Source organism: Magnolia sinica, chromosome 17 (assembly GCF_029962835.1).
Source record: "Magnolia sinica isolate HGM2019 chromosome 17, MsV1, whole genome shotgun sequence".
Lineage (NCBI taxonomy): Eukaryota > Viridiplantae > Streptophyta > Magnoliopsida > Magnoliales > Magnoliaceae > Magnolia > Magnolia sinica.
Genome location: NC_080589.1, coordinates 2,396,053 through 2,420,378, shown reverse-complemented (window position 1 = coordinate 2,420,378; position 24,326 = coordinate 2,396,053). Strand labels below are relative to the sequence as shown.

General features: G+C 39.5%; 1 protein-coding gene across 2 annotated transcripts in view; it reads left to right on the top strand.

The window, feature by feature from the left end:
* The first annotated feature begins 362 nt into the window (after positions 1 to 362).
* Positions 363 to 24,326, top strand: part of LOC131231379 (pleiotropic drug resistance protein 3-like) — a 30,238-nt gene continuing 6,274 nt past the window's right edge. Inside the window, exons 1-21 of one of the 2 annotated variants that reach the window (XM_058227546.1) lie at positions 363 to 665; positions 7,508 to 7,631; positions 9,639 to 9,724; positions 12,022 to 12,106; positions 12,537 to 12,696; positions 13,144 to 13,220; positions 13,552 to 13,605; positions 13,708 to 13,798; positions 14,122 to 14,423; positions 14,986 to 15,267; positions 15,358 to 15,671; positions 16,166 to 16,326; positions 16,413 to 16,516; positions 16,622 to 16,775; positions 16,858 to 16,995; positions 17,102 to 17,175; positions 18,282 to 18,614; positions 18,725 to 19,015; positions 19,444 to 19,527; positions 19,749 to 19,882; positions 20,722 to 20,949. In XM_058227546.1, the coding sequence (XP_058083529.1) occupies positions 658 to 665; positions 7,508 to 7,631; positions 9,639 to 9,724; positions 12,022 to 12,106; positions 12,537 to 12,696; positions 13,144 to 13,220; positions 13,552 to 13,605; positions 13,708 to 13,798; positions 14,122 to 14,423; positions 14,986 to 15,267; positions 15,358 to 15,671; positions 16,166 to 16,326; positions 16,413 to 16,516; positions 16,622 to 16,775; positions 16,858 to 16,995; positions 17,102 to 17,175; positions 18,282 to 18,614; positions 18,725 to 19,015; positions 19,444 to 19,527; positions 19,749 to 19,882; positions 20,722 to 20,949 (3,284 nt within the window). In that variant the 5' untranslated portion in view covers positions 363 to 657. Of the gene's footprint in view, positions 666 to 7,507; positions 7,632 to 9,579; positions 9,725 to 12,021; positions 12,107 to 12,536; positions 12,697 to 13,143; positions 13,221 to 13,551; positions 13,606 to 13,707; positions 13,799 to 14,121; positions 14,424 to 14,985; positions 15,268 to 15,357; positions 15,672 to 16,165; positions 16,327 to 16,412; positions 16,517 to 16,621; positions 16,776 to 16,857; positions 16,996 to 17,101; positions 17,176 to 18,281; positions 18,615 to 18,724; positions 19,016 to 19,443; positions 19,528 to 19,748; positions 19,883 to 20,721; positions 20,950 to 24,326 lie in introns of those variants that run through there. The other variant, XM_058227545.1, reaches the window with a different exon arrangement.

Here is a 24,326-nt window from a genome sequence, read left to right as displayed (position 1 = left end):
TAACCGTTGATTGGTTGACAATTGTTCTTCAAAGTAAGGCCATTAGATATTTTTCAGTTTTAACTGTCGAATAAATATCCACCAATCCGATAGTCATACAAATAAATTTTTTATTTTTTTAAAACTGTCGAATAAACATCCAGACCGCGACTCAGAATTGGAACCGTTTAACTTTAGTTAGTTGGGTGCCACGTATGCAACTTCCAAGTGCCTGTGTATCATCTACCACACTCCGCAAGAGTATCGAAGTATTTTTCTCTCCATTTAAACAGAGGAACGCGTTTCCTTGCTCTTACACACACACTCTCTCTCTCTCTCTCTCTCTCTCTCTCTCTCTCTCTCTCTCTCTTCTCTCAAATGATGGGAAGAGATGACATTGGAGATTACTGCGCATCCGATTTTCCCAGCAATTCGCTTGGGAATTCGAGCAATGACGATGAAATCGAGCTGCAGTGGGCCGCGATCGAGAGATTGCCCACCATCAAACGGCTCAGATCGTCGCTCTTCGATTATGGCGATGGTGAGAACGGTGGTAAAGGGAAGAAGGTTGTCGACGTTGCCAGGCTTGGTGCTCCGGAGCGACACTCGTTCATCGAAAAACTCATCAAGTATATTGAAGAAGACAATCGACGGCTGTTACAAAAGCAACGAGAACGAATGGACAGGTAAGCTTGATGAATGCACGTGTGCATACGTACGTGTGAGATATATTGATGCATGTGTACATTCACATGCCAGAGAAGTAAAGTGTAATCAATACTTTGATACTCTGGCAGAGTATGATTGATGATACGCAGGCACATAAAAAAGCTCGGCATACAACTAATTCTAATTAAATTCTCCAAATTACGGACCTAAGCTGATTGAAAATATCCAATGGTCTTGATTGAACAAACAGGTGTCCACGTATTATAGGTTGGTATTGCTCACTGTAACTTCGCGACCGTTGTATATAATTTCTAAGCGCCTGTGTATGAAGCGTCAAACTCCGCCAGCATATAAAACGACTCCCTGGAGGTAAAAGACGCAAACGGCGACACCAACACCACGTAGCTACACGGTGTAAGGACTCTGTGAGGCCTCCCGTGAGGTATGTGTTTTATCCACGCCGTCCATCCACTGTTTTCAGATCATTTTAGCCATGCAGCCAAAATTGAAGGATATCCAAAGCTCAAGTGGACCACACCGGCGGAAAGTGGGGATATTAACGTCTACCGTTGAAAAATTCCCACGGCCATGGAAGTTTTGGATGGAGCTGATTTTTTTTATTTCCCTTCATCCACGTCTGTGTGACCTTATCAGCAGGTTGGATGACAAATTAAAATCACTGTGGACCGTAAGAAGGTTTCAACGGTGGATGCTATTAATCCCACTGTTTCCTCTGGTGTGGTCCACTTGAGATTTGGATATGCTTTCGATTTTAGAATCATGAACTAAAATGATCTGAAAAAACGGATGGATTGAGTGGATAAAATGTATATGTCACGGTGGGCCCCACAGAGTCCTGACAGAGCGTAGCCACGTGGTGTTGGAATCACCACGCAATCTACCTCCCCCAGTAAAATGTGCCTGCACTTAGAGGTATGCAAGTTGGACCCGATCCGGCGGATCCAACCCGATCCGCCCCGATTCGAACAGAACTAATGGCCTAGATTGGTTAGGATCGGGTAGGAGCGAGCAGATCCGAATGGTATTCGGGTCGGATTCGGGTAAGTAGTAAATCGAACCGAACTGAAATTCGATCCGTTTGGATTCAACAGCGTGAAAGCTTCGAGAATAGGATCATACCCTCGATGCTGTTGTACTCGAGGAGGGAGACGTACGCGCGCATGTCCGCGATGTTCTTCACCTGGATCATCACGGCCATGTTGACTTCCAGGTACTTGGCTTCGTACATCCGGCACTCTAAATTAGGGTCGTTGATCGCCATTGATGAATGGCGGGGATGATGCTGGAGGTTCTTCTAGGTATTTCTTCTCGATTGGTAGTCCAGCGGTTTGGGGAGAGAGAAGTGGGGGTGTTTGGAAATCTGTAGAGCCTAGGGTTTTTCTAGGGTTTGAGAGAGAGAGAGAGAGAGAGAGAGAGAGAGAGAGGCGACGACACGTCACAGAAAACAAGGGTTTTTGGGAGCTAAGCTTGTCTTCAAGGGGCTTTCACTAACTTGCGCACCTGCGTGCCGTATGTTTTCTCGATTTACAAGAAAAATGATCACATGCCTTCCCTCGCATGTGATTACCATATGTTAAAGCTATGTGGGGTCCATCTGTGATGTATACATAGAATCGAAACCTTTTGTTGAGTCAGAATACTCGCGGGAATCGCACCAGTCGGAATCGGATCGGATCATGCAACGTAAAGTTTGGATCGGTCCGAGTCTGGTGACCCAGACTTGCTCCTGGATCGGATCAGATTCAGTTCAGGGTATTTAAATTTCGGATTGGATTGGGTTGGTCCTAATTTGATCCGACTCGGACCGATGCCCAGCTCTACCTACACTTAAAAACGGTTTAGAACCATGTGCACTTGGTAACGGTTTAAAATTGTACCTGAACCAAAGCACCAGCCGTTCCTGATACACGATTTTGGTGTAGTGCATACATGTGGCATATGTTTCCTGCAATCCAGACCATCCAAATCATTGGTCGTATTTTAGATAGAACATAGCCCAAAATTCCACTATCATAAGAGGATCTTGACCGTCAAATTTGGCTCCTCGGATTTGAACAATGACTGTCTTATTTTCAACTATCCATCTGATATTCACCATTTGCATGGTTATGATCTCATGGTCATGAAATTCCATCCATTATAGGCCCTACGATTGGAACTGTCTGGATTGATATGAATTTCTACCGCACTTACTGTGTATGAGACACCACAGCTTTAGAAATAGCAGTCAGCGTTTATCTTAATGGAAGGTTCAGATTCTCCTTGATATTTACATGCATGCATATGAAGCGCTGGAAAATGCAACCTTTCTATTTATTGAGAATTACGTTTTAATTCACATTGCGTGTGCCTACAATTTCTGTGGGGGCAAATGGCTTAATTAAGATTAAATCCACACCGTCCATCATGTGTTCCACCTGGTGTTTGACCTTGAATATAAATATCATACCGATCTAAAAATCAGGTGGGTCTCACCATAGGAAAGAGTGTAAATCATAACTAGAGTCTTAAATTCACTTGGGTCCCACCTGTTTTTTCAGAAAAATGTGATTTTTCGATCATCCTTTCATCCTAATGGTTCGATTCAGATAAACGGTCTGGATGAGAAAAATAATCCATGGTGACGCCTACACTCAACGAATGGTGGGATCCCATCCAAACCCCTTCCCAACGTGTGGCCCACCTGAGATTTTGACCCGTATGGTTTTGGGGTTCTAAGGCGAACATGATGCAACGCACCTGATGGACCGGGTGGATCTCATGCATGTTCCCCCCCACGTGCCACACGGTTACTAGCAACGGCTCCCCTGCCAGACGAGGCGTAGTCAGATTAGGCCGGTTGGTGCTAGAATGCATGATAGCTAACATGCGGTGCCTAGTTATTAGGTTGGATGGCACACGTGCAAGAGATCTGGGCCATTCATCAGGTAGTCCTCACCCTGAAATCAAGGCACTACAGTCATTAAGTGACCTTCAGTGTCACGCCCCAAAATTCGGGTACAGAGTGTGCACCCTCAGATCCGAGTTTCAGTTCGTAACTCGTACACAAAGTGTACTAATTTAATTCCTTAATCGGTTTAACTAGAGATGATAATTATATTCAATATAAGGTCAATCATAATTTTAATTACACATACATAATACTTAGCACCAATCAATTAAACATATATAAATTTTGACGACCCTTAAAATAAAATGAACTTTAAAATCATTCACTTATTATACCATTATACTATAATGATATTTATTCCATGCTAACATTATTTTAAAGAAATAAATCTAAATAATTACTTAAAGTCTCAAAATAAATACTAGTATTCATTATCAAACTATGCTAACAAAATAAAACATATAATAAAAAATTGTCTAATTCCGCCACTTCATCTTCAGATAAGTATATCCATGTTTCAGGTGGGTCGTGTTCAGGTACAGTAGATCCTTCCAGTTCTTACGTCACATCATCTGCTAATAGCTCCTCTGTACGATTTTTCCATTAATAAAAATGTAAGCTGGCCAGGCTTAGTGATATAACCCAGCATGATTCATAATTATAGCAATTAAAATAATACATAAATACATGTACAATGATATGAATGTAAAATGATGTATGAATGCATCAGATGGGATGATCTTCCATCTGCTTGGGTTGGAGGTCGTCAACCCGCATCCACCCGTTGGGTAGGCTTCCACCTTTCGGTAGGCTTGGGCATATCTCGCATCTGGTAACGCTCTACCAGGATCGACATTTCTTTCAGGGAGGGCCCCTAGGATCGACCATGCATTATGCAATACAATGAATGAGGGATGATATGTAAATGCATATTTTTCATATTTGGCATAGTTATCTCGATTAAAATATTCACATATAAATTTATCGTACAATTATCATATTAAAATATTCAAACCAGTAAATCAATCAAACAATCACAATGATTTATCTTAATTTTAATGAATTATGAGACAAGTTGGGTTACTCATCTGAGTTTGGTAGTATTGACTCTGCAATGTAATTAGGTTGATTTGAATTCCGGGGTCCTATTAATTATATTAACGATATTATTATTCATTTATGTGTATTACATGGTGGGGTTCACCTTCGATTAACATTCTAAGTGGCCAAATCTAAAATAATCAAATAATTAAAATTATATGTTTATATAAATTTAATTATCAAGATTTAGATTTTCTTTTTACGATCCTGAAATTGAATGTCAAATAATTCATCGGGGTGACCCACCGGATGATTGGATCATCCAGATTTTTAAGGTATTATCATATTTTGCCTCTACAAATTAGGTGGATGGTGTGGATCTAACTACACATACACCGATGACCCATTTCGACCTTCTACGCCAAGTGATACCAACACTTGCACAAAAATTTAAGATTCATTTATTAAACACTTTTAGATCTGACTAATGTGGCCTATCTAATTGTTAGAATGATCTAAAAATTATGGCCCTTGTATATTTTGGCCTTAAGGATCATATGATCCGTACAAATCTATCTTAGCACAATCAGATTCTATCCATTTAATTTATTCCTAAAATATTACTAATTAGACCGAAATCTTAAAAATATCACTTTATTAAAATTGACTCTACACACCTATACAATGATGGTGTGAATGATCCACGCCATCCATTATATAGATTAAGAAGAAATTAACAATATAATAAAAAGTTAAAAAGATCTAACGATTAGAACTTAACTGATCGAGCCTTCTTAGAATTTCCTCTTCCTTTTACTTTAAGGCTTACTATATATATATATATATATATATATATATATATATATATATATATATATATATATATAAATACCTATTTTTGAAGATTTTCCAAAAAATGACGAGCACATCCTCCCTTATCCTAAATTTGAATTTTTTTTATAATATTTAATAAAAAATTTATTATTACTTATTTTAAAAATCAATCCTTAAATCTCTTTTTCAATTAAGAATTTCGCTACCAACTTAATTATTGACTTGTTTTTATTTTTTATTTAAAAATAAAATTTTTAAATATTTAATTTAATTTTTTTTAATATATCAAAATTTAGGGTTGTTACGTTCATATATAAGATGAGTTGGTAATATTGGAATTGTTTTCTAGCTGTACATTTTCCTCGTACAAGTTTGACCGGTCTAATCCATCACATTTTCAGTGTACTAACTAAGAAACAGTCCTGATTTTCAAACACGTGTTCCATCGGACGGTGTAAACGAGGGATGTACGGAAGTTGTCAAGCAGCCCCCTTACCTGAAAGAATGTGTGATTGATAAGCGGACACTTAAAAATTAGAAGTAAACCGTCTTAATTGCATTGACCCACATATTCCGCAGGAGTTTATGCGACGGAAGGGTCAGGGGAGCCGGTGCGGCCCAAAAATGAAACAGATCCAATTCTCATGTGGACGATATCATAAGAAACATTGGTGATTGAACGCCGTACCATTAAAAACTTCCCGAGCCCACCGTAATGTTTACGTGCCATCCAACCTGTTGATAAGGTCCGTATAAACATGGATGAAAGGAAGAAAACAAATATCAGCTTGATCCAGAACTTTTGTAGCTCATTAATGGTCAATCACCACTGTTTCCTATGGTATGGTCTGCCTAAGAATTGGATCTGCTTTATTACTAGGTTCATATACTAAAATGATCTGGTAAAATGGATGGACGGCGTGGATATATAATACATACGTCAAGGTGGCCCCAGGATAAGGATCGCACCGTCTTTAGTGAGGCTGAGCCTCAGCTAATCCGCGTCAAAAGGGTCAGCGACTTGCGCGTGCATCACCCCCATGTTAGGCGGGCGCATCTTCCGTGGATCTCTGACTGTGGGGCCCACCAAGATGTATGTTCCTTACATCCATGCCGTACATCCGTTTTGAAAGCTTATTTTAGAGAATGATCCTGAAAATGAAGTATATTCAAATCTCAGGTGGACCATACTGAAGGAAATATTGGCGATTGACCATTAAAAACTTATTGTGGGTCACAGAAGCAATGGATCAAGCCGGTATTTGTGTGGTCCCTTCATCCAGGTCTTTGTGATTTATCAAGAGGTTTGATGGCAAATAAACATTCTGGTGGTCCCCAACAAGTTTTTAATGATGGGTCTTCAATCACCGCTGTTTCCTGTGGTGTAGTCTATCTTAGATTTGGATGGCTTGGATGTAAGGAACAAAGCTCACGGCTCACCATTCTTTCCTTTGTTAGGTCCACCTAAGATTTGGATCTGCTTCATTTTTTTTCCATGCCCTAAACTGAGTTTTCAGAATAGATGGACGGTGTAGATATAAGTAACATACATCTCTATGAGCCCCACAGTTGAGGATCCACCTACCTTGGTGGATCCGGTTAGGCCTTAGGGCTCATAGACCAAGCAAATCTGAGACACAAGCAGGCCAAACTAACAAAAACTGTCCAGCGCAGGACACCCTCATTGAGGAAATTCACTTGGACCATTAAATGCATCATCCCATGGTCAAAAAATCAGGCTAACCCAGGATTTAGGTGGGCCACATTAGTTGGGAGAGATGTCCACCCTTCTTTTTTTCTTTTTCTTTTTAAAATTTTTTTTAGGGCTATCCTGATAAGTATTTGAAATCCACTCTAACTATTAGATGCCATGGCAAAAAAAAAAAAATTAAGCCCATTTACGACCAAGGGAAATAATTTCGAGGGTTGATGTTGCCCTATATACTTTTTTCAACTGTGTGGTCCACCTGAATTCTGAATGAATTTGAATTAGTGTAAGTTTTTAGTTATAATTCACAAAATTATCAGTATTTAGGGTCATGCTTGGATCCAATCCCTCGTTTTTGCATGTAGGGTGGGCGTGAAACTGCCAAAGGTGGAGGTGAGGTACACCAATTTGTGTGTGGACGCAGTGTGTGAAGTGGTTCATGGCAAGCCCTTACCCACTCTATGGAATACTGCCAAAAGCCTTGTTCATGTAAGTTACCTTTTTTAAATCAGTTCACCATACATGGGCCCACACTCAACCACCTGAACTGTTCATACAGTTGAGTGGGCCCCACCATGTAAGGCCAATGGTGAAAAAACTCATAAAATGGTCACAAATGGGAGTGTGGATTGGGTACTACCCCCACCAGGATATAGCTAGAGACGATGGTCCACTCAGGGGCTCTATGGGGCCCATCATGATGTATATGTTTTATCCACTGTGTCCATTTATTCCGACAGATAATTTTATGAAATGACCTTAAAAATGAAGCAGATCAAAGGCTCAAGTTGACCCACACCACAAGAAGCAATGGGGATTGAATGGTTACCATTGAAAAATTCTTGGGGCCACATAAGTTTTAGATCAAACTAATATTTATGTTTTCCCTTCATCCATGTCTATGTGATCTTATAAACAAGTTGGATGGCAAATAAACTTAAGGTGGGCTCCAATACGTTTTCAAGAGTAGACATTCAATCCCTACTACTTCCTAGTAGGAATGGTCATCTTGAGCCTTTGGTCCGTCTCTTTTTGAGAGATCATGCCCTAACATGATTTGTTAGAATGGATGGACAAAGTGGATAAAACATGACTTCGGATCCTCTATTTGTTACACCTTTGTTTGTCACAAACGGTAGGAAATCATGCTGTCCTTATGGCCTATTTGCCTGCACTTAAAGCAGCAGTCGGTCATGCTACCGCCCAAACACAATGCAACAAACATGATTTTCCTATTCGTTATAAACAGAGTATTCAGATTTATAAAACATATGAATTTGAATCCTCTACTTACCACAAGTAGAAAAATTATATTATTGCAATCTAATTAGACTACATCATTACATATTACGTTTAATGCAATTGTGCTAACAATGTCTATGATGATGTGGATCAATAATATTGCAACAAAGTAGAAGTTTCCTCTCTGTGATAAGCTAAGGATCCGGATTCAAAACGTATACATTACTAGTTCGAATCCTTTGCTTGCCATAAACACAAGGATTCACTGCTTATTGCAACGTGATTGGCCACATTATCACAAACTTCATTTAATGTAGCAGTGTTGAAAATGTCTGGGGATGATGATCAATCACAACGCTAGAGAACAAAAAATCCCTACCTATCAAAACCAGAGGATCCGAATTCACACGTTACAGACGGCATCACGGAGCTGCTGACAAAACTGTTTGTACCTACGTCCTGGTGGGAGTCGTACCCCACAATGGATGGATGCCATTCGGGTGGTGACCCCAACACCAGCCGGCTAGCTGGTGTCAAAGCTTTGTGGGCCCACCATGATGCATGTGTTTCATCTGTTATTCATCCATTTTTCTAGCTCATTTAAAGCCAGGAGCCGGAAAAATGAGACAGATCCAAGTCTAATGGTAGACCCTGCCACATAAAACAGTGGGATTCAATGCCTACCGTTGAGAACTTTTTAAGGCCAGAAGTTTTGGGTTAAACTGATATTTGTTTATCCTTCATCCAGATCCGTGTGACCTTATCAACCGGTTAGATGGCAAATAAACGCTACAGTGAGCCCTATAAAGTTTTTAACGGTAGATGTTCAATCAACACTGTTTTCCTGTGGTTTGGTCCACCTGAGATTTGGATCCAACGGGCTCATGCTGTAAAATGAGTTGGAAAAAATGGATAAACGGCATGGCTAAAACACCTACATCATGGTGGGGCCCACAGATATTTGACATCAGCTAGAAAGCTGGTGTTGGGGTCACTAACTAAACCGCCTCCCAAATGGATGATTGAAATGGGAAGGCCATTGGTTCACATTCAATGAGGAGAAACATCTAATGATTGGATGGTTGGGATCGTCCAGTTGTGCAATTTTTGCAGTGTGACCCATCCGTAAAAAAAAGTTTCCACTGGATGAACGGTTCTGATCATTGTAGATGGCCCATCTAAAGATAAAATCTAACTTGTTGAAAAGGTACGTACAACATTTTGATAGTCATGGTCCATTGCCCATTTGAACAGGGTTTAGCAAGAGTTTGTGGTTCCAAATCTCAAGAAGCTAAGATAAGCATCATCAACGGTGTCAGTGGCGTAATCAAACCATCAAGGTAAGATCCTACGGTTGAAATTTTGGTGAACGGCTTAGATCAATGCAAAATGGGCCCATTGGCACATTTTCCAATCCATGAATACTTGCAATGTAGACGGGCTGAGGAACATATAATAACTTCATAGAAGCAAATGCATGTCTCCGTGGCACGTGTGTGGCATCCAGGCCGCTAATCTAAAAGGCCAATCTGTAGAGATGGCTAATTTGAAAATCCCGGCTAGTTATTAAATAGGCGTGTCCACACCTGTCTAAAATAAATAAATGGTTAAAAGTAGTTGACATTGAGGTCTTCGCCCACATTAAAAAGATGAGAGGAATTCTGATGTAGAGCGGGTTGTGGACAGTTTCATAGCTAAGATGGATCAGAAAAGGCCCGGTCGATGACAGAAATGATCCGGATCGTCAGATCTTAGATCGGGCGTACCTCACAATTCGGAATGAATTATCTGACGTAAAATATATGATTTTGGAGTAGAACGAGCTACTTTAGCCAACCAACCCCGCTGTGCCGGGTTGCGCAGCTCAGAATTGCAAAAAATCCTTGGATCGACGGTCGTTTTCCTGTTTTAATTTCGTTTTTACTATAAATAGTAAGTTTTAATTTAATTATAACTCTTCATCCGTCAGGCTTTAGGAGTTGCGCCCAACGTGAAAAGAGCTTAAAATAATTAGGAGAATGGTTTGGTGAAGCCAAATAAGACACTTACTATTTTTGGCCGAAAACCTTACGCACTAGTAGACATCATGATCGTCTATAAATAGTAAGTTTACTATTTATAGTAAGTCGTGGATTCTAAGAGTTGTAGTTGTAGTTTGATTCTGATATCTTTTCCATTGCTTGGTACCCTTATTTAAAGGGATGTGAATTCATTTTTATGCATCAATTAATCAATTTCAAATTTATTAGAATTTATTTTTATTTTCTCCTTTCTTTTCTTGTGGATTCAAGAAGTCTCTGTAAGGAGTCCAAAGAAGCTCCGTGGATTCGGAGTAGTTATCCTCATCACATTCATTCCTGCATCAAATTCTAACGGCCCAAAGTCAGCCTACGCATTCCCTAGAAGGAAAATTAACGGGGGAGGGATGTTTTTATACTCTGGCAGTGTGATGGTTCATGTGCAAGGACGTTTTGATGGACATTGGCTTTTTCAAATTCAGACCGTTGACTGGACCTTTATTTTCACATGACATTTGGTCTAAGACCCATCTAAAGTGGGCCCCATGATTTGGACTGATTGATATTTTTACATGTTTACCACGTATGAACCATCACACTTCGCCAGAGTATGAAATCTTGAATGGGCTGATCCAGTGATCTTAGGGCACTATAAGTAATAGTTCAAGGTGCATCCGGAACACTTGCATAGTCCAATTAATCAATCAGAGCCGTCCATTAGCTGCAGAGACGTTTCATTTGATTCCAAGCAAACATCACACCGATGATCAAAAAAAAAATATATATCCCAAAAAAATTACACCGGGAAGATGGTAGTAACCACCTGATTTTGACCATTGAATTTGGACGGAGTGGTTGGATCTGGGACCACGAGGTTGGTGGATCCGTGACTGTGAGGCCCACTTTGATGTTTGTGTTTTATATCTATGTTGGCCATCCGTTTTTCCAGATCATTTTAGTGAATGAGCCCAAAAATAAACTAGATCCGAGTCTCATGTGGACCACACCACAAGAAAGTGATTGAACGTCCACCATTAAAAGCTTCGTGGGGCCCACAAAAGTTTAGGATTTAGCTGATTTTTGTGTTTTCCGTTCATCCAGTTCTTTCTGACCTTATCAACAGGTTGGATTGAAAATAAACATTAAGTTGGGCCCTAGGAAGTTTTTAGTGGTGGGCGTTCAATCACCATCGTTTCCTTTAGTATGGTCCACCTGAGATTTGTACCTGCTTCATTTTTTGGCATATGATCGAAAATGACCTGGAAAACGGATGGACGGCGTGGATATAAAACACATAGATCAAGGTGGGCCCCACAGCACGGATCCACTGACCTCGGTGTTCCCGAGCGTACTCCTTTTTTAGGAATTGTAGCTCAAGTGCACTTCGAAAGTGCACTCGCCTCACAGATGGAAATAAGAGAAAGGGCGTAAGTCAGATCAGAACCGCTCATCATGTAATCCCCAATGTTAGATATTATATCTCAAACATCAAGCCGATACGATCATCAGGTGGGCCACGCATGTATGTGAAATGAACAGTTATGAAAATAAATGGAAATGTTTTTTTTGTTTTTCGCTGTACTTACTGAGGATTGTATTGGGGTCATGGGCTGCTGCAGGATGACTCTATTGCTGGGCCCACCAGGATGTGGGAAGACAACATTACTATTAGCACTTGCTGGGAAGCTGGACAAATCTCTAAAGGTCAGATTTTCAGTTATACACAATACAGTTGTTAGATATATGCATACATAGGAATATGGGCAGCAATGGGCCGTACTGGGCCTGGATTTTAACGGTTCGATTTTAAATTAGGCTTAAAAATCAAGACGGGTGCGGTCCGTTTATCAAGTGGGCCTTCTATTCCAGACCTAATCTGGCCAATTAGAGTTGTAAAAGGGCCTGTACCTGTGGAATAGGCAGTGGCCTGACCCATCTATAAATTGGACGTAGCCATGGGCCCCACATCAGATATCAAGGGGCCCAGTCCATGTTTTCTGGGGACTAATCATCACCATTTAAAAAATGGTGGCAGATTGCACAAAGTAGTGTAGTCCAAAATAATGTATAGCTTGTATTTGAAAATATTCAAAATTTGAACATCTCAGCCGTTGATCATAGTTTTTTTTTCCAGGTTACAGGAGAAATCTCCTACAACGGTTACAAATTAGAGGAGTTTGTACCTCAGAAGACATCAGCTTACATAAGCCAATATGATCTACACATTCCTGAGATGACTGTAAGGGAGACACTTGATTTTTCGGCACGTTGTCAGGGCGTTGGAAGCAGAGCAGGTAATCTCATTATAAACTACTTAGGCATGTTTGGATGAACAATCGAATTGAATCGCGATAATGTAGTTCAATGAGGTGGAAATGATCAAAGTGTAGTTACCTTCTTGGGTATTCAATTGAGAACTGAGGTCCAAATTTCATTTTCATATCCTTTAAGTTGGACTTGAAAGGAATGTTACTGCAATTCGGCATGTGTACATGCATACGCCGTGTTTGGATACAGTATTGAACTGAATTGCAAGCTAATTCATCAAACTAGAAATTACCTAAGTCATGTTGAAGGACTCCAAATTGCAATTCCTTTTAATTAGAATTTGGGTGTGTTTGGTTGCATCAAATATCATCTACACTATAAGTCTTCACAAACACACACACACACACACACACACACACACACACACACACACACACGTTGTATCTTACTCGAGTTGTTCTATGTATGTGAAGAACTTATGATGGAAGTTAGCAGAAGGGAGAAGGAGTTGGGAATTGTACCGGAATCAGATATCGACACTTTCATGAAGGTAATAAATCAGAACTTGCAGATTATTCGAAGTACCTTAGCTGTGTTTGGATGTCTCATTGAATTGAATTGCAATAATTGGTTTGATAGAGGGGAATAACAAGATCTCAAATACTTTCCTCAGTATTCATAATGAGAAGCAGCCACCAAATTCAAGTGGAATTTCTTTCAAGTTGCCATTTCGAGTTCAGTCCCTAAATATGAATACAGATGAAGGAAGTTGCAAATTGGTCATTTCCCATTTATCAAACTCTCTATTACAATTCGATTCATCAGTGCTTCCAAACAGTCCTACTCATGTTGGAAATCTCTAAGAAGAGTCATTTCAACAGGCAATTTCTGTCAAAGGATTAGAGAGAACCCTCCAAACAGACTATATTTTAAAGGTAATTCTCTTTGATAACTGTATTCATTCCTCTCTCATGCTTGTATCGATGTGAATTATAATGTTGATTATATATGGTGATGCTTCTTTTATATTGGCCCAGATCCTAGGATTGGACATCTGTGCTGAAACAATGGTTGGTGATGCGATGCGAAGAGGCATTTCGGGTGGTCAGAAGAAAAGACTCACTACAGGTAATGTGCAAATGCGGTATCACTATGACCACAAAGTTTGAAAGTGATGGTTTTTTGTGGGACCTAAGTCGATGAATTCACTTTAGTTTTGTTTTAGTGGGCCCACTAAAATCAATAGTTTTAAGATCCATGTCTTTAAAAGGTTCCAAGAATATTAGCATTTAACCACAAATACTGAGTTGGCTTGTAGAATTTCTAGTTTCTACTGGTGCTTAGTGAGAAATCTTACCTGTTTTTAAAGAGTATTGTTGATTTTCATTGAAAGCACTAAATTGTTAAACCCAATTTTCAATTTAATGTGTCTTTGATGAATTTTCTGGCAGGGGAGATGATTGTTGGTCCAACAAAAGCTCTTTTCATGGATGAGATATCGACTGGCTTGGACAGCTCGACCACCTTTCAGATTGTCACTTGTCTTCAGCAGTTGACGCACATCACAGACGCTACAATGTTGGTTTCACTTCTTCAACCGGCGCCGGAGTCCTTTGATCTCTTTGATGATCTCATCTTGATGGCGGAAGGGAAAATTGTGTATCATGGCCCACGATGTCATGTTCTTGGTTTTTTTGAGGATTGTGGTTTCAAATGCCCGGAAAGAAAAGGCACTGCTGACTTCCTCCAAGAGGTATGGGGAAGCCTATTTGAACTCATCTTTTAGGCTGCATTTGTATGCTCAACTAAATTGAATCATGATGACTTAGTGAACAAGGTGTAATGAGAAAAGTGGGGGCAAGCCCCAATCATGGTGTGCCGTTACAACCGTTACTGGACCATAAAGGCAGTTATGTAAAGATAATGGTGACAACCGTTACATGTTATGGGGTACGGCTGTTACTTAAAAAATGATCCGTAATGGCTGTTACAGCCCCCGTAATGGTCCATTATGGGGCCAATATAAGTTTTTTGGGTTTTTTTTTTCTATAAAAAAAGAGACCATAATTTCTATTACAACTTGTATCATAAAGGTAAATATGGTGTCCACCGTTATTGTTATGGAATACCTTGGCCTCAATAGTAAGCTTTGACCAAAAATCATAAGTAATATTGTATTAGGTGCATCTTGAAACCTATGGAATTGCAATCATGTAGTTGCTAACGAGTTTTTAAGAATTCAACAATTAAATATTGTTTTTAAGTACTTTCCACCATCTCCATTGTTGATTAGCTCTGCCCTGGACCATATTCAGGTACTCTCTAGTAAGGATCAAGAACAATACTGGTACCATACAGACCAACCTTATACTTATGTCACAGTAGACCAATTCTCTAAGAAATTTAAGGAATGTGATATTGGACGAAAGCTAAATGAGGAACTTTCCAAGCCATATGATAAGTCCCACAGCAACAAAACTGCTTTAGCGTTTAGTGCATTCTCTCTAACCAAATGGGAATTATTCAAAGCTTGCATGGCTAGAGAATGGCTTCTCATGAAACGGAATTCATTCGTTCATGTATTCAAAACAGCACAGGTAACTTCTCTTTTCAGTATACTTCTTGTTCCTGTTGGGACCATAAAATAGTGCATTAATCTCAGCATGTTTGGCTCCTTTGTCTTGCAGCTGGTAATCATGGCATTTATAACAATGACCATATTTATACGCACACAGATGCGTGTGGATGTGTTGCATGCAAATTACTACATGGGTTCTTTATTTTATACAATCATCCGACTTGTGACAAATGGAATTGCAGAGCTGGCTTTAACTGTTTCTAGACTCCCAGTTTTCTACAGACAGAGAGAATATTACTTCTACCCTGCATGGACATTCTCTATTCCGGCTTCCATCCTGAAGATCCCTTTTTCATTGCTTGAATCTTTTATTTGGACAGCTATTACTTACTATGTTATTGGGTATAGTCCTGAGATTGAAAGGTGAGCATCATTTCCAAATCTTATGATTCATGCATGCAATATGAACCATGACAATGGGGCAAATGTAATATGAGGGTGCCTTGTCATGCATGTTGCAATGTTCTCACGTATGTGAGATGTGGCCCATTCATCAGGTGGAAATCAACATGAACTTTCCTTGGCTGAAAAATCAGACTAGTAAACTCATCAGGTGAGTTGCACATGTATGAGAAACTATACAGTAAGGAAAAAACCGAAGGCATCTATTAAATGTACACCATGCCCTCCCAACAAGCAAACTGACTTGATCCTTAGGCCAGGGAAAGTTCACTATAAATCAAACCTAATGAACGGCTTAACTCACATGTGCCACTTTTCAGCTTTTGTAGTGAGGCTCCATCTCCATTTTAGGGGTGCAAGCAGCATTCGAATTACTTAAGCTATATAGACTGTGTTGTACTCACCATCACTCCTTTTTCCATTTATAATTTCCATCCGCATGCCATCTTTGCTAGGTTTTTCTGCCAATTTCTTCTATTATTCGGTCTCCACCAGTCATCAACATCCATGTTTCGTTTCCTTGCCTCGGTTTTCCAAACGCCGGTTGCTGCTTCAACTAGTGGAACTTTGTCAGTACTAATAATCTTGTTATTTGGTGGCTTTATTCTTCCCCTACGTAAGACCAAAGATATCTTCCTTTTCTTCAAGTCTTAAAGGGAAACATTCATTTATATTTACTTTATGTTCTAATTTCTATTACAGCCTCATTACCACCCTGGTTGAAGTGGGGATTTTGGCTATCTCCAATAACATATGCAGAGATAGGCATCTCGATCAATGAATTCCGTGCTCCACGGTGGCAAAAGGTGAAATCTTGACCATCTAATTTGCTTGCTCAGGGATTACTAATTGTGCATAATTGTTGATTGTCTGTTGCTTAATAGTAATAAGTCCTTCATACTCATTTGTAGATTTCATCGACAAATTCAACTATAGGACATGAAGTTCTAACAAGCCGTGGACTAGACTTTAATGACTACTTTTATTGGATATCACTTGGAGCATTGTTTGGATTCACGATACTTTTCAATATCGGATTTACCTTGGCCTTGACTTTTTTAAAGCGTAAGTTCATCTCTACCATCTCTTTCGGATTTAAGCAGCTTCTTCCCCTACTTGTTTCTACTAAAACATGTTGTGAATTCAGCTCCAAGTACATCCAAGGCTATTATTTCTCATGAGAAACTCTCTCAACTACAAGGAAGAGAAGACTATAAGAATAGAATGGATATTGCTAGGAAGGCTGCTATTGCTCCCATGACTATTGCAGAAACGAAGAGAGACGGTGAGACAATAGTTCTAAAGATAGTAAAACCTATATAAGAAATATAGATGAATTTGTATTGATGTTAGGTGGTTTTATTTTAAATGTTTTATGGTTGAATTTGCAGGGAGAATGGTCTTACCATTTGAGCCTTTGATAATGGTGTTTCAAAATATACAATATTTTGTTGATACCCCCCCGGTAATGATCTTAGAATTGCCAAACTTCTCATAAGTTATTGGAAAATGAGAGAATATTCTGTGTTTGGATGCTCAATTTAACTGAATTGAATAATTAAATTGCAGTAAAATGATAATGACCAAGGGGCTAGCCTAACACTATATGCAATGAAGTACTCCCTGGAAACAGAAATGCTTTATTGCTCTCAGAGCACTTTAAGCTATAGTGTTCATAGTTGCATTATTTCACTTGTACAATCCAATCAATTGATATGAACCATGGTATTAAAAAATGGTTTAGTAATGACCGTAAAGGAAGTTACTTATCGGTAACGGTGGGGACCTTTAAGGGTACAGGCTGTAACGACCATTCTGAAAAATGGCCCGTAATGGGCTGATGTGGGCCCATAAAGGTCTGATACAAGGCTAATACATTTTCTTCAACTGTTATAGGCCTGTATAGGCTGTAAATGCCCATATTGTAATGACCATAGGGCTGGCCGTTACCATTATTGAATACCTTGATATGAATTGTCTTGAAGTCCAGAACACATTTGTTGGACAACAAGACAAAAATCACACTGATCAAATGATCAGTCCATCCTTGATTTGGCTTTATTTTGTATAACCATCCATTTTCCAAGCCATGGATGGAATGGTTATGATTTCTTAACAGAAGTGATTCCTTGAAATCGTAAGCAATTCATAGTGGGTCATAACAAACAATGGAGAAAATTGTTGATTGGACCTATTTTGTGTGAACAATCTTAATCATCCAAATTAAAGGCCATTGATGAAATAGTTAATATTTGTCAGATTGATGTGATATTTGTATGGTAGCCTCTGAATGTGCCTTGGACCCAATTAACAGTCTGAATCAATGGGTTGGACTAAGTGGTAGAAATGCAACTTGGAGCACCAGAGCACTTCACCTCCAGGAATTAAAAGTACTATTGTTTCGAGTGCAATTTGAAAGAAATGGAATTGCAATCAATAAGAATAAACCTGGACCACCCATTTGGTAATTTCTCTGTATTGAATAAGATTGTTGCAATTTAGTTGAATTGGGCATCCAAAATGAACCCTCAGTTAATTAGTTTTCTCACATTCTCTCTTTATACATAACAGAAATTGAGAGAGCAAGGCTTTGCAGAAAAGAAACTCCAACTTCTTCACGATATTACGGGTGTCTTCAGACCTGGTGTCCTTACAGCTTTGATGGGTGTCAGTGGGGCAGGAAAAACAACTCTCATGGATGTTCTATCTGGAAGGAAAACATTTGGTATTATTGAAGGAGATATAAGAATTGGAGGATATCCCAAGGTCCAACATACATTTGCGAGGATATCAGGCTACTGTGAGCAGAATGACATACATTCTCCGCAAATTACTGTTGAAGAATCGGTGATATATTCTGCTTGGTTGCGGTTGTCACCTCAAATTGACCAGACTACTAGATCTGTAAGATATCCTTAAGTTCTCTAGCATTATCAATTGTAATTGTCAATCTTGACCAGAAGTCACTTTTCAGGATGTATTTTTTTAAAACAACTCATTTGCGTTCTCCACAGGAATTTGTAAAACAAGTTCTTCAAACTATTGAGCTTGATGGAATTAAAGATGCTTTAGTTGGCATTCCTGGCGTAAACGGTTTATCGACTGAGCAACGTAAACGACTCACTATTGCAGTAGAGCTTGTTGCCAATCCATCGATTATATTCATGGATGAACCCACATCAGGCCTAGATGCTAGAGCAGCGGCAATTGTCATGCGTGCTGTGAAGAATGTTGTTGATATGGGAAGGACAGTAGTTTGTACCATCCATCAGCCCAGTATAGACATATTCGAATCCTTTGATGAGGTAATATAAGAAGTTAAAAATTTACGATTCTTTTTTTTTATATATACATAGAATGTGAAATGCTACTAAGTATTAGAACAACTTATTTAATCAACTCAACATGATCAACATCTTGGATCAGCTAAGGACACACCTTGCTTATCTAAGTAGACTACCTGATACACTTGGTCGAGTGTATATGAAACTAAAAAACTCAATTGATTACTTAAAAAGTCTTGATCTGAGTCTCAATAAACATGATCAAGTACTTTTGAAAAAAAAACAAGAAATAAGTCACGTCATAAGCTGTTTAAACTTAACACATCTCTCAACTATGCTCAAGCCAACATGTGCTCAATACTAGATCAAGTCTAACTTAATTGCAAGTTTCTTAGCCTTGATTTTATGCATGTTTTTTTTTTTTTTTTTCCATCTTACTCTCTATGCAGTTGATTCTAATGAAAAGAGGAGGACAAATGATCTATTCTGGACCATTGGGTCAACACTCAAGCAAGCTTATTGAGTATTTTGAGGTAGGCTTGCAAACATTATAGTCCTTTGATTTCTTTCTCAAATAGAAATATAACTTTCCAAACTTCAAAGTTTCGGGGCATTAAAGTCATCATGAACTTGAAATCAATATGGTGATAAAACTAAGGTACTTACCTCATAATTTTTAGGATATTGACAACCAAATACTATTAATGTATATACTTGATTTGTGGATATTAATTTAGTTTTCCTCATGTTCTAGGGTATACCGGGTGTACCGAAGATTAAAGATAATTACAATCCAGCAACTTGGATGTTAGAAATTACCTCTATGTCTATAGAAACGGAGCTTGGTTTAGATTTTTCCCATCTTTATAAAGAATCTTCTCTATATCGGTAAGTTTAACACTATATGATTTTGTAAATTCAATTGCAACAACAGGTTATTTATTTGTTGATTGTTTAAGGCTGTGTATGGATTCACATGCGAAGTAAACTTTTAACATTCAACTTATCAAGAGCAAATGAAAAAAACTAATGATGCTTCCTAATGTTTGGCCCTAAAATTGCAGTTATGTTTCATTTAAGTCCAACTCAAATGTAATGTAATTGGAATTTGAACCCCAGTCTCTCAATATGAATGTTAAAGGGAGTAATTGTAATATGGTTATTTCTTCCTAAGTAGACTAATTCAATTCAATTTGATAGAGTATCCAAAGTGCAAGCGCACCCTAGGGTATTCTTTGATCCTTTATATGTTTCATATGGCTGATTAACAAAATCAAAAATATTGCAGAGGCTGAGTTCCCTATTCGTACGGAGTCTGTAAATGTGAGGTCCATGGCTGGTTTATACAAGCATTGATCTAATGGCCACCATCATGGATGAACCATGCTCAAAATCTCCTCATTTGGTCAACTAACCTTTCGATTGTTGGCATGTAAATTCATGGTTAAGAAGAAGTGCACTAGAAATCCACATTCAATGGAGAAAAGACAAGATTTGATGGTCAGGATCTTCCAATTTGAGAGATTTGTTCGGGCATGGTCCATCCACGATGGGAGCCATTGGATTAATGGCCGGAGTAACCAACCTTGGTCCCGCATGTACAAACTTGGTGCAGCAATAAGTAAATCCTTTGTCCATCACAACCAAGAAACTTGACCTCTATTTGGCAAGAATATAATATGATTAATGTAAGCCTAGATTCCTTATAGTATTCTCTTATTATGCAGGGACAATGAAGAGCGGGTTAAACAACTGAATGAGCCGCCTCTCGGTTCAAGCGACTTGCATTTCGCAACACGTTTTCCACAAAATAGTTGGGGGCAATTCAAAGCATGCCTTTGGAAACAACACCTATCCTATTGGCGGAGTCCAACATACAACCTAGTACGCTTCATGTTTATGAGCATTTCGTCGGTGTTATTTGGTGCACTCTTTTGGCAAAAGGCGAGGAAAATGTAAGACATTCCTGTAATTTAGTTGAGTTCATGGCATGGAAACACTAGGCCAGATCTTATAACTAAAATGCACAAGAAGCTAAGCTTAGATGGAAGTGGAAATGTCCTTTTGGAAAGTTTCGAATATCAATGAGAAGTGTCTTTTTGAAAGTATTTCAAGACCCGAATGAGTATCAAAACAACTAGCCTAGTTGATTCAACTCAATCATGACTTAGCTAGAGTAAAAAGGTAACTAAATTAAAATACCTAAACAGTTATTTGCCTAAAAGAAAACCTATTTGATTATTGCAAAATTTCTGGACAACTTGGATTCTCATCAGGCCTAAATTGGAAATCATAACCGACTAAGTGTGCACTTGCTTGTACCAAATACCATAAAATATCATGATATTTCATTATTAATCAGTTAACTTAGTGCAAAATTTCATGATATTTGATGAAATTTGGTGCAACCAAACACACCCTAAACCTTCCTTTTAGAATTCACAATGTCTTAGTAAATTAATTTTGTTGATTGCTTCACCTTAAGAAGAAAGTTGGCATCATTATCGCTGTCATCATCACCACCATCACTATCATAGCCTTGTCCCATCTATTTGAGGTTGGCTTTATGAATCCTGACTCACCAATCGATCGTAAGGCCCTATCCATGGTAAGTCAACGTTTCTCATTTTTTTTTTATCTGCATCCTTCTACTGTATTCATCAATTTGGGGTTGGCTTTATGAATCCTGACTGACCAATCGATCCTATGCCCTGTCCACGGTAAGTTAAGAAACCTTCGAATCGCTTCTCATCTTTTTTATCCATAACCTTCTACTTAAGAAAGATAAAATGAAAAAATAATCAATATACATAATGCCATCTTTCTAATTCTCTAATGGATCTGTTTCTTGAGTAGATTAGGGTAATCTATGCAGATTAAGACATTTCTTTATTTGTTAAGATGTGTATCTGTTAAGATCTCTCCAGATCTCCCATCTCTTCTATATATTCCTGTTATTGTCGGTAAAATAAAAAAATTGCAGCTTCCACAATGTAATTTCTTATGGTTTAACAGAACTAAACTAAATACACCCATTTCATAGCTTATCAAAAAAATGTATACATAATACCTTGCTATGCACCCAACTCAACAATTTTCATTCTCCAACCCCAAACCATGATTCTTTCAACATATGCTGATCATGTTGGGGGCCTTGCACAAAACCTTAGGATCTAGCCTCCCGAAAACAAACCAGAATTATAGAATAATAAAGCAATGAAATAAATCAAAGCATAAACCACACCACACAAGATATTTTTACGTGGAAAACCCTCAAAGAGGTAAAAACCACAGGACTTCGTCCAGATCAACAATCCACTATGAAGTAGAACATTATAACCTTCTTCACTCACGCAGGAGTGGATAAACAATATGAGAATAAAAGAAAAATGAAGAGATCTCACCGATTACGAGGACGTGGAAGCGTTGAGATATAGCAGATCACCTCTACGAGCATAACCTCCATTCCAAAAGCTTCCTCTCTCTCTCTCTCTCTCTCTCTCTCTCTCTCTCTCTCACCTTTGATAGCCCTAAACCCTTTGGCAAAACCTTGCAAAGCTTTAGGAATCCCTCTTACATTACCTCTTGCATACCCTAGAAAACCCTAGAGACCTCTTATTTATAGTCTAGGAAACTCTCTTTCTCACCCTTGCGAAAGCCGCCTCAAAAATCTGAATCCCACACAAAATCGGACTCAAATCTGCGTAACCAGGACTGGTCATGCAGGCTGCAGGACTGGTCGAGCACTGTTCACTCGACTGGTCAAGCCGACCCTCGACTGGTCGAGCACTGTTCACAGAGCTCGCTGGACTTTGAGTCGAGTGACCCAGGATTGGTCGAGCACTGTTCACTCGACCGGTTGAGCAGGTCGCAGGACTAGTCGAGCAGCACGGGGATTCCACTATTTGTGGCATTCGAACCGCACCTCATCTCCTCTGACCCGAGGAGGAAAACCCCTTCAAATCTCCCCCTTTCCGACTCAAGAAGAATTCACCTTCTTCAAGCTAGCCAGGTTTATACAAACATCAAACTTGTCCTTGAGCAAAGCCTTGGTCATCATGTCCGACCCATTATCGTTCGTGTGGACCTTCTCAAGCTGTAACACCTTCTATTCTAAAGTATCCCTAATCCAGTGATACCGAATCTCTATGTGCTTCGACTTGGAGTGCTGACTTAGATTCTTACTCAAGTGTATAACACTTTAACTATCGCAATAGACCACGTGCTGCTCCTGCTTCAAGCTAAGTTCTTGTAGGAACCTCTTCATCCAAAGCATCTCTTTACATGCCTCCGTGATTGCAATGCACTCGGCCTCTGTCGTCGACAATGCTACAACCTTCGGTAGCTTGCTCTGCCAAAAACCGCTCCCCTTGCAAAAGTGAACATGAACGCCGATGTAGACTTCCTAGAGTCTATGTCGCCTGCCATATCTGCATCTGTGTAGCCCTCTAACACGGGTTTACTGTCACCATAGCATAGGCTCAACCTGGATGAGCCTCTTAGATACCGCAGTATCCACTTCACCATATCATAGGTGTGGTTCTTATACAAGGATCTCATCTCCTCTTGCATAGCTTTCAACCACTCCCCTTTCTGCTCGTCGGTTAGGGCCTCAGAATAATCTTTTGGCTCTCCCCCATCAGTGAGCGTAATGTACTCATGCGGCGACTACCTCTTGGACGACTGTCTGTCCCTAGATGACCTCCTCACCTGTGGCTCAACTGGTGGATCAAGTGGGGGCTGCTCCCCTAGTCCATCTTCTGAAGGAACTCCCTCGTCTTCTGCACCTTGTTGTACTCCCCCGTTATCAGGCACCACGGGAGGAATAATCGGATCCATGTCCTCTAACTCACCTAAACTAGGCTAGTTCCTCTCTGGCTTACCAATGTCTTCTATACATTGATCTTCAAAGAAAACCACATCTCTGCTCCTGACAAGCTTTTTCTCGGTCGGATCCCATAATCTGTAACCGAACTTTTCATCACCGTACCCCAAGAACACACTGCTTGATCTTCATATCGAGCTTGGACCTCTCGTCCTTTGGTATGTGAACGGAAGCCCTGTATCTAAACACCCTAAGATGACTGTACGATGGATCCTGTCCAGTCCACACCTTCTCAGGTACTTCTCCATTCAACGGGGCTGATGGAGACCTGTTTATCAAATACACCGCCGTGTGCATTGCTTCTCCCCAGAACGTCTTGGGCAATTTCGCATGGGATAACATGCATCTGATTCTCTCTACAATGGTGCGATTCATTCGCTCAGCTACACCATTATGCTAGGGGGTCTTGGAAACCGTCTGTTCATGCCGTATACTCAAGGACTTACA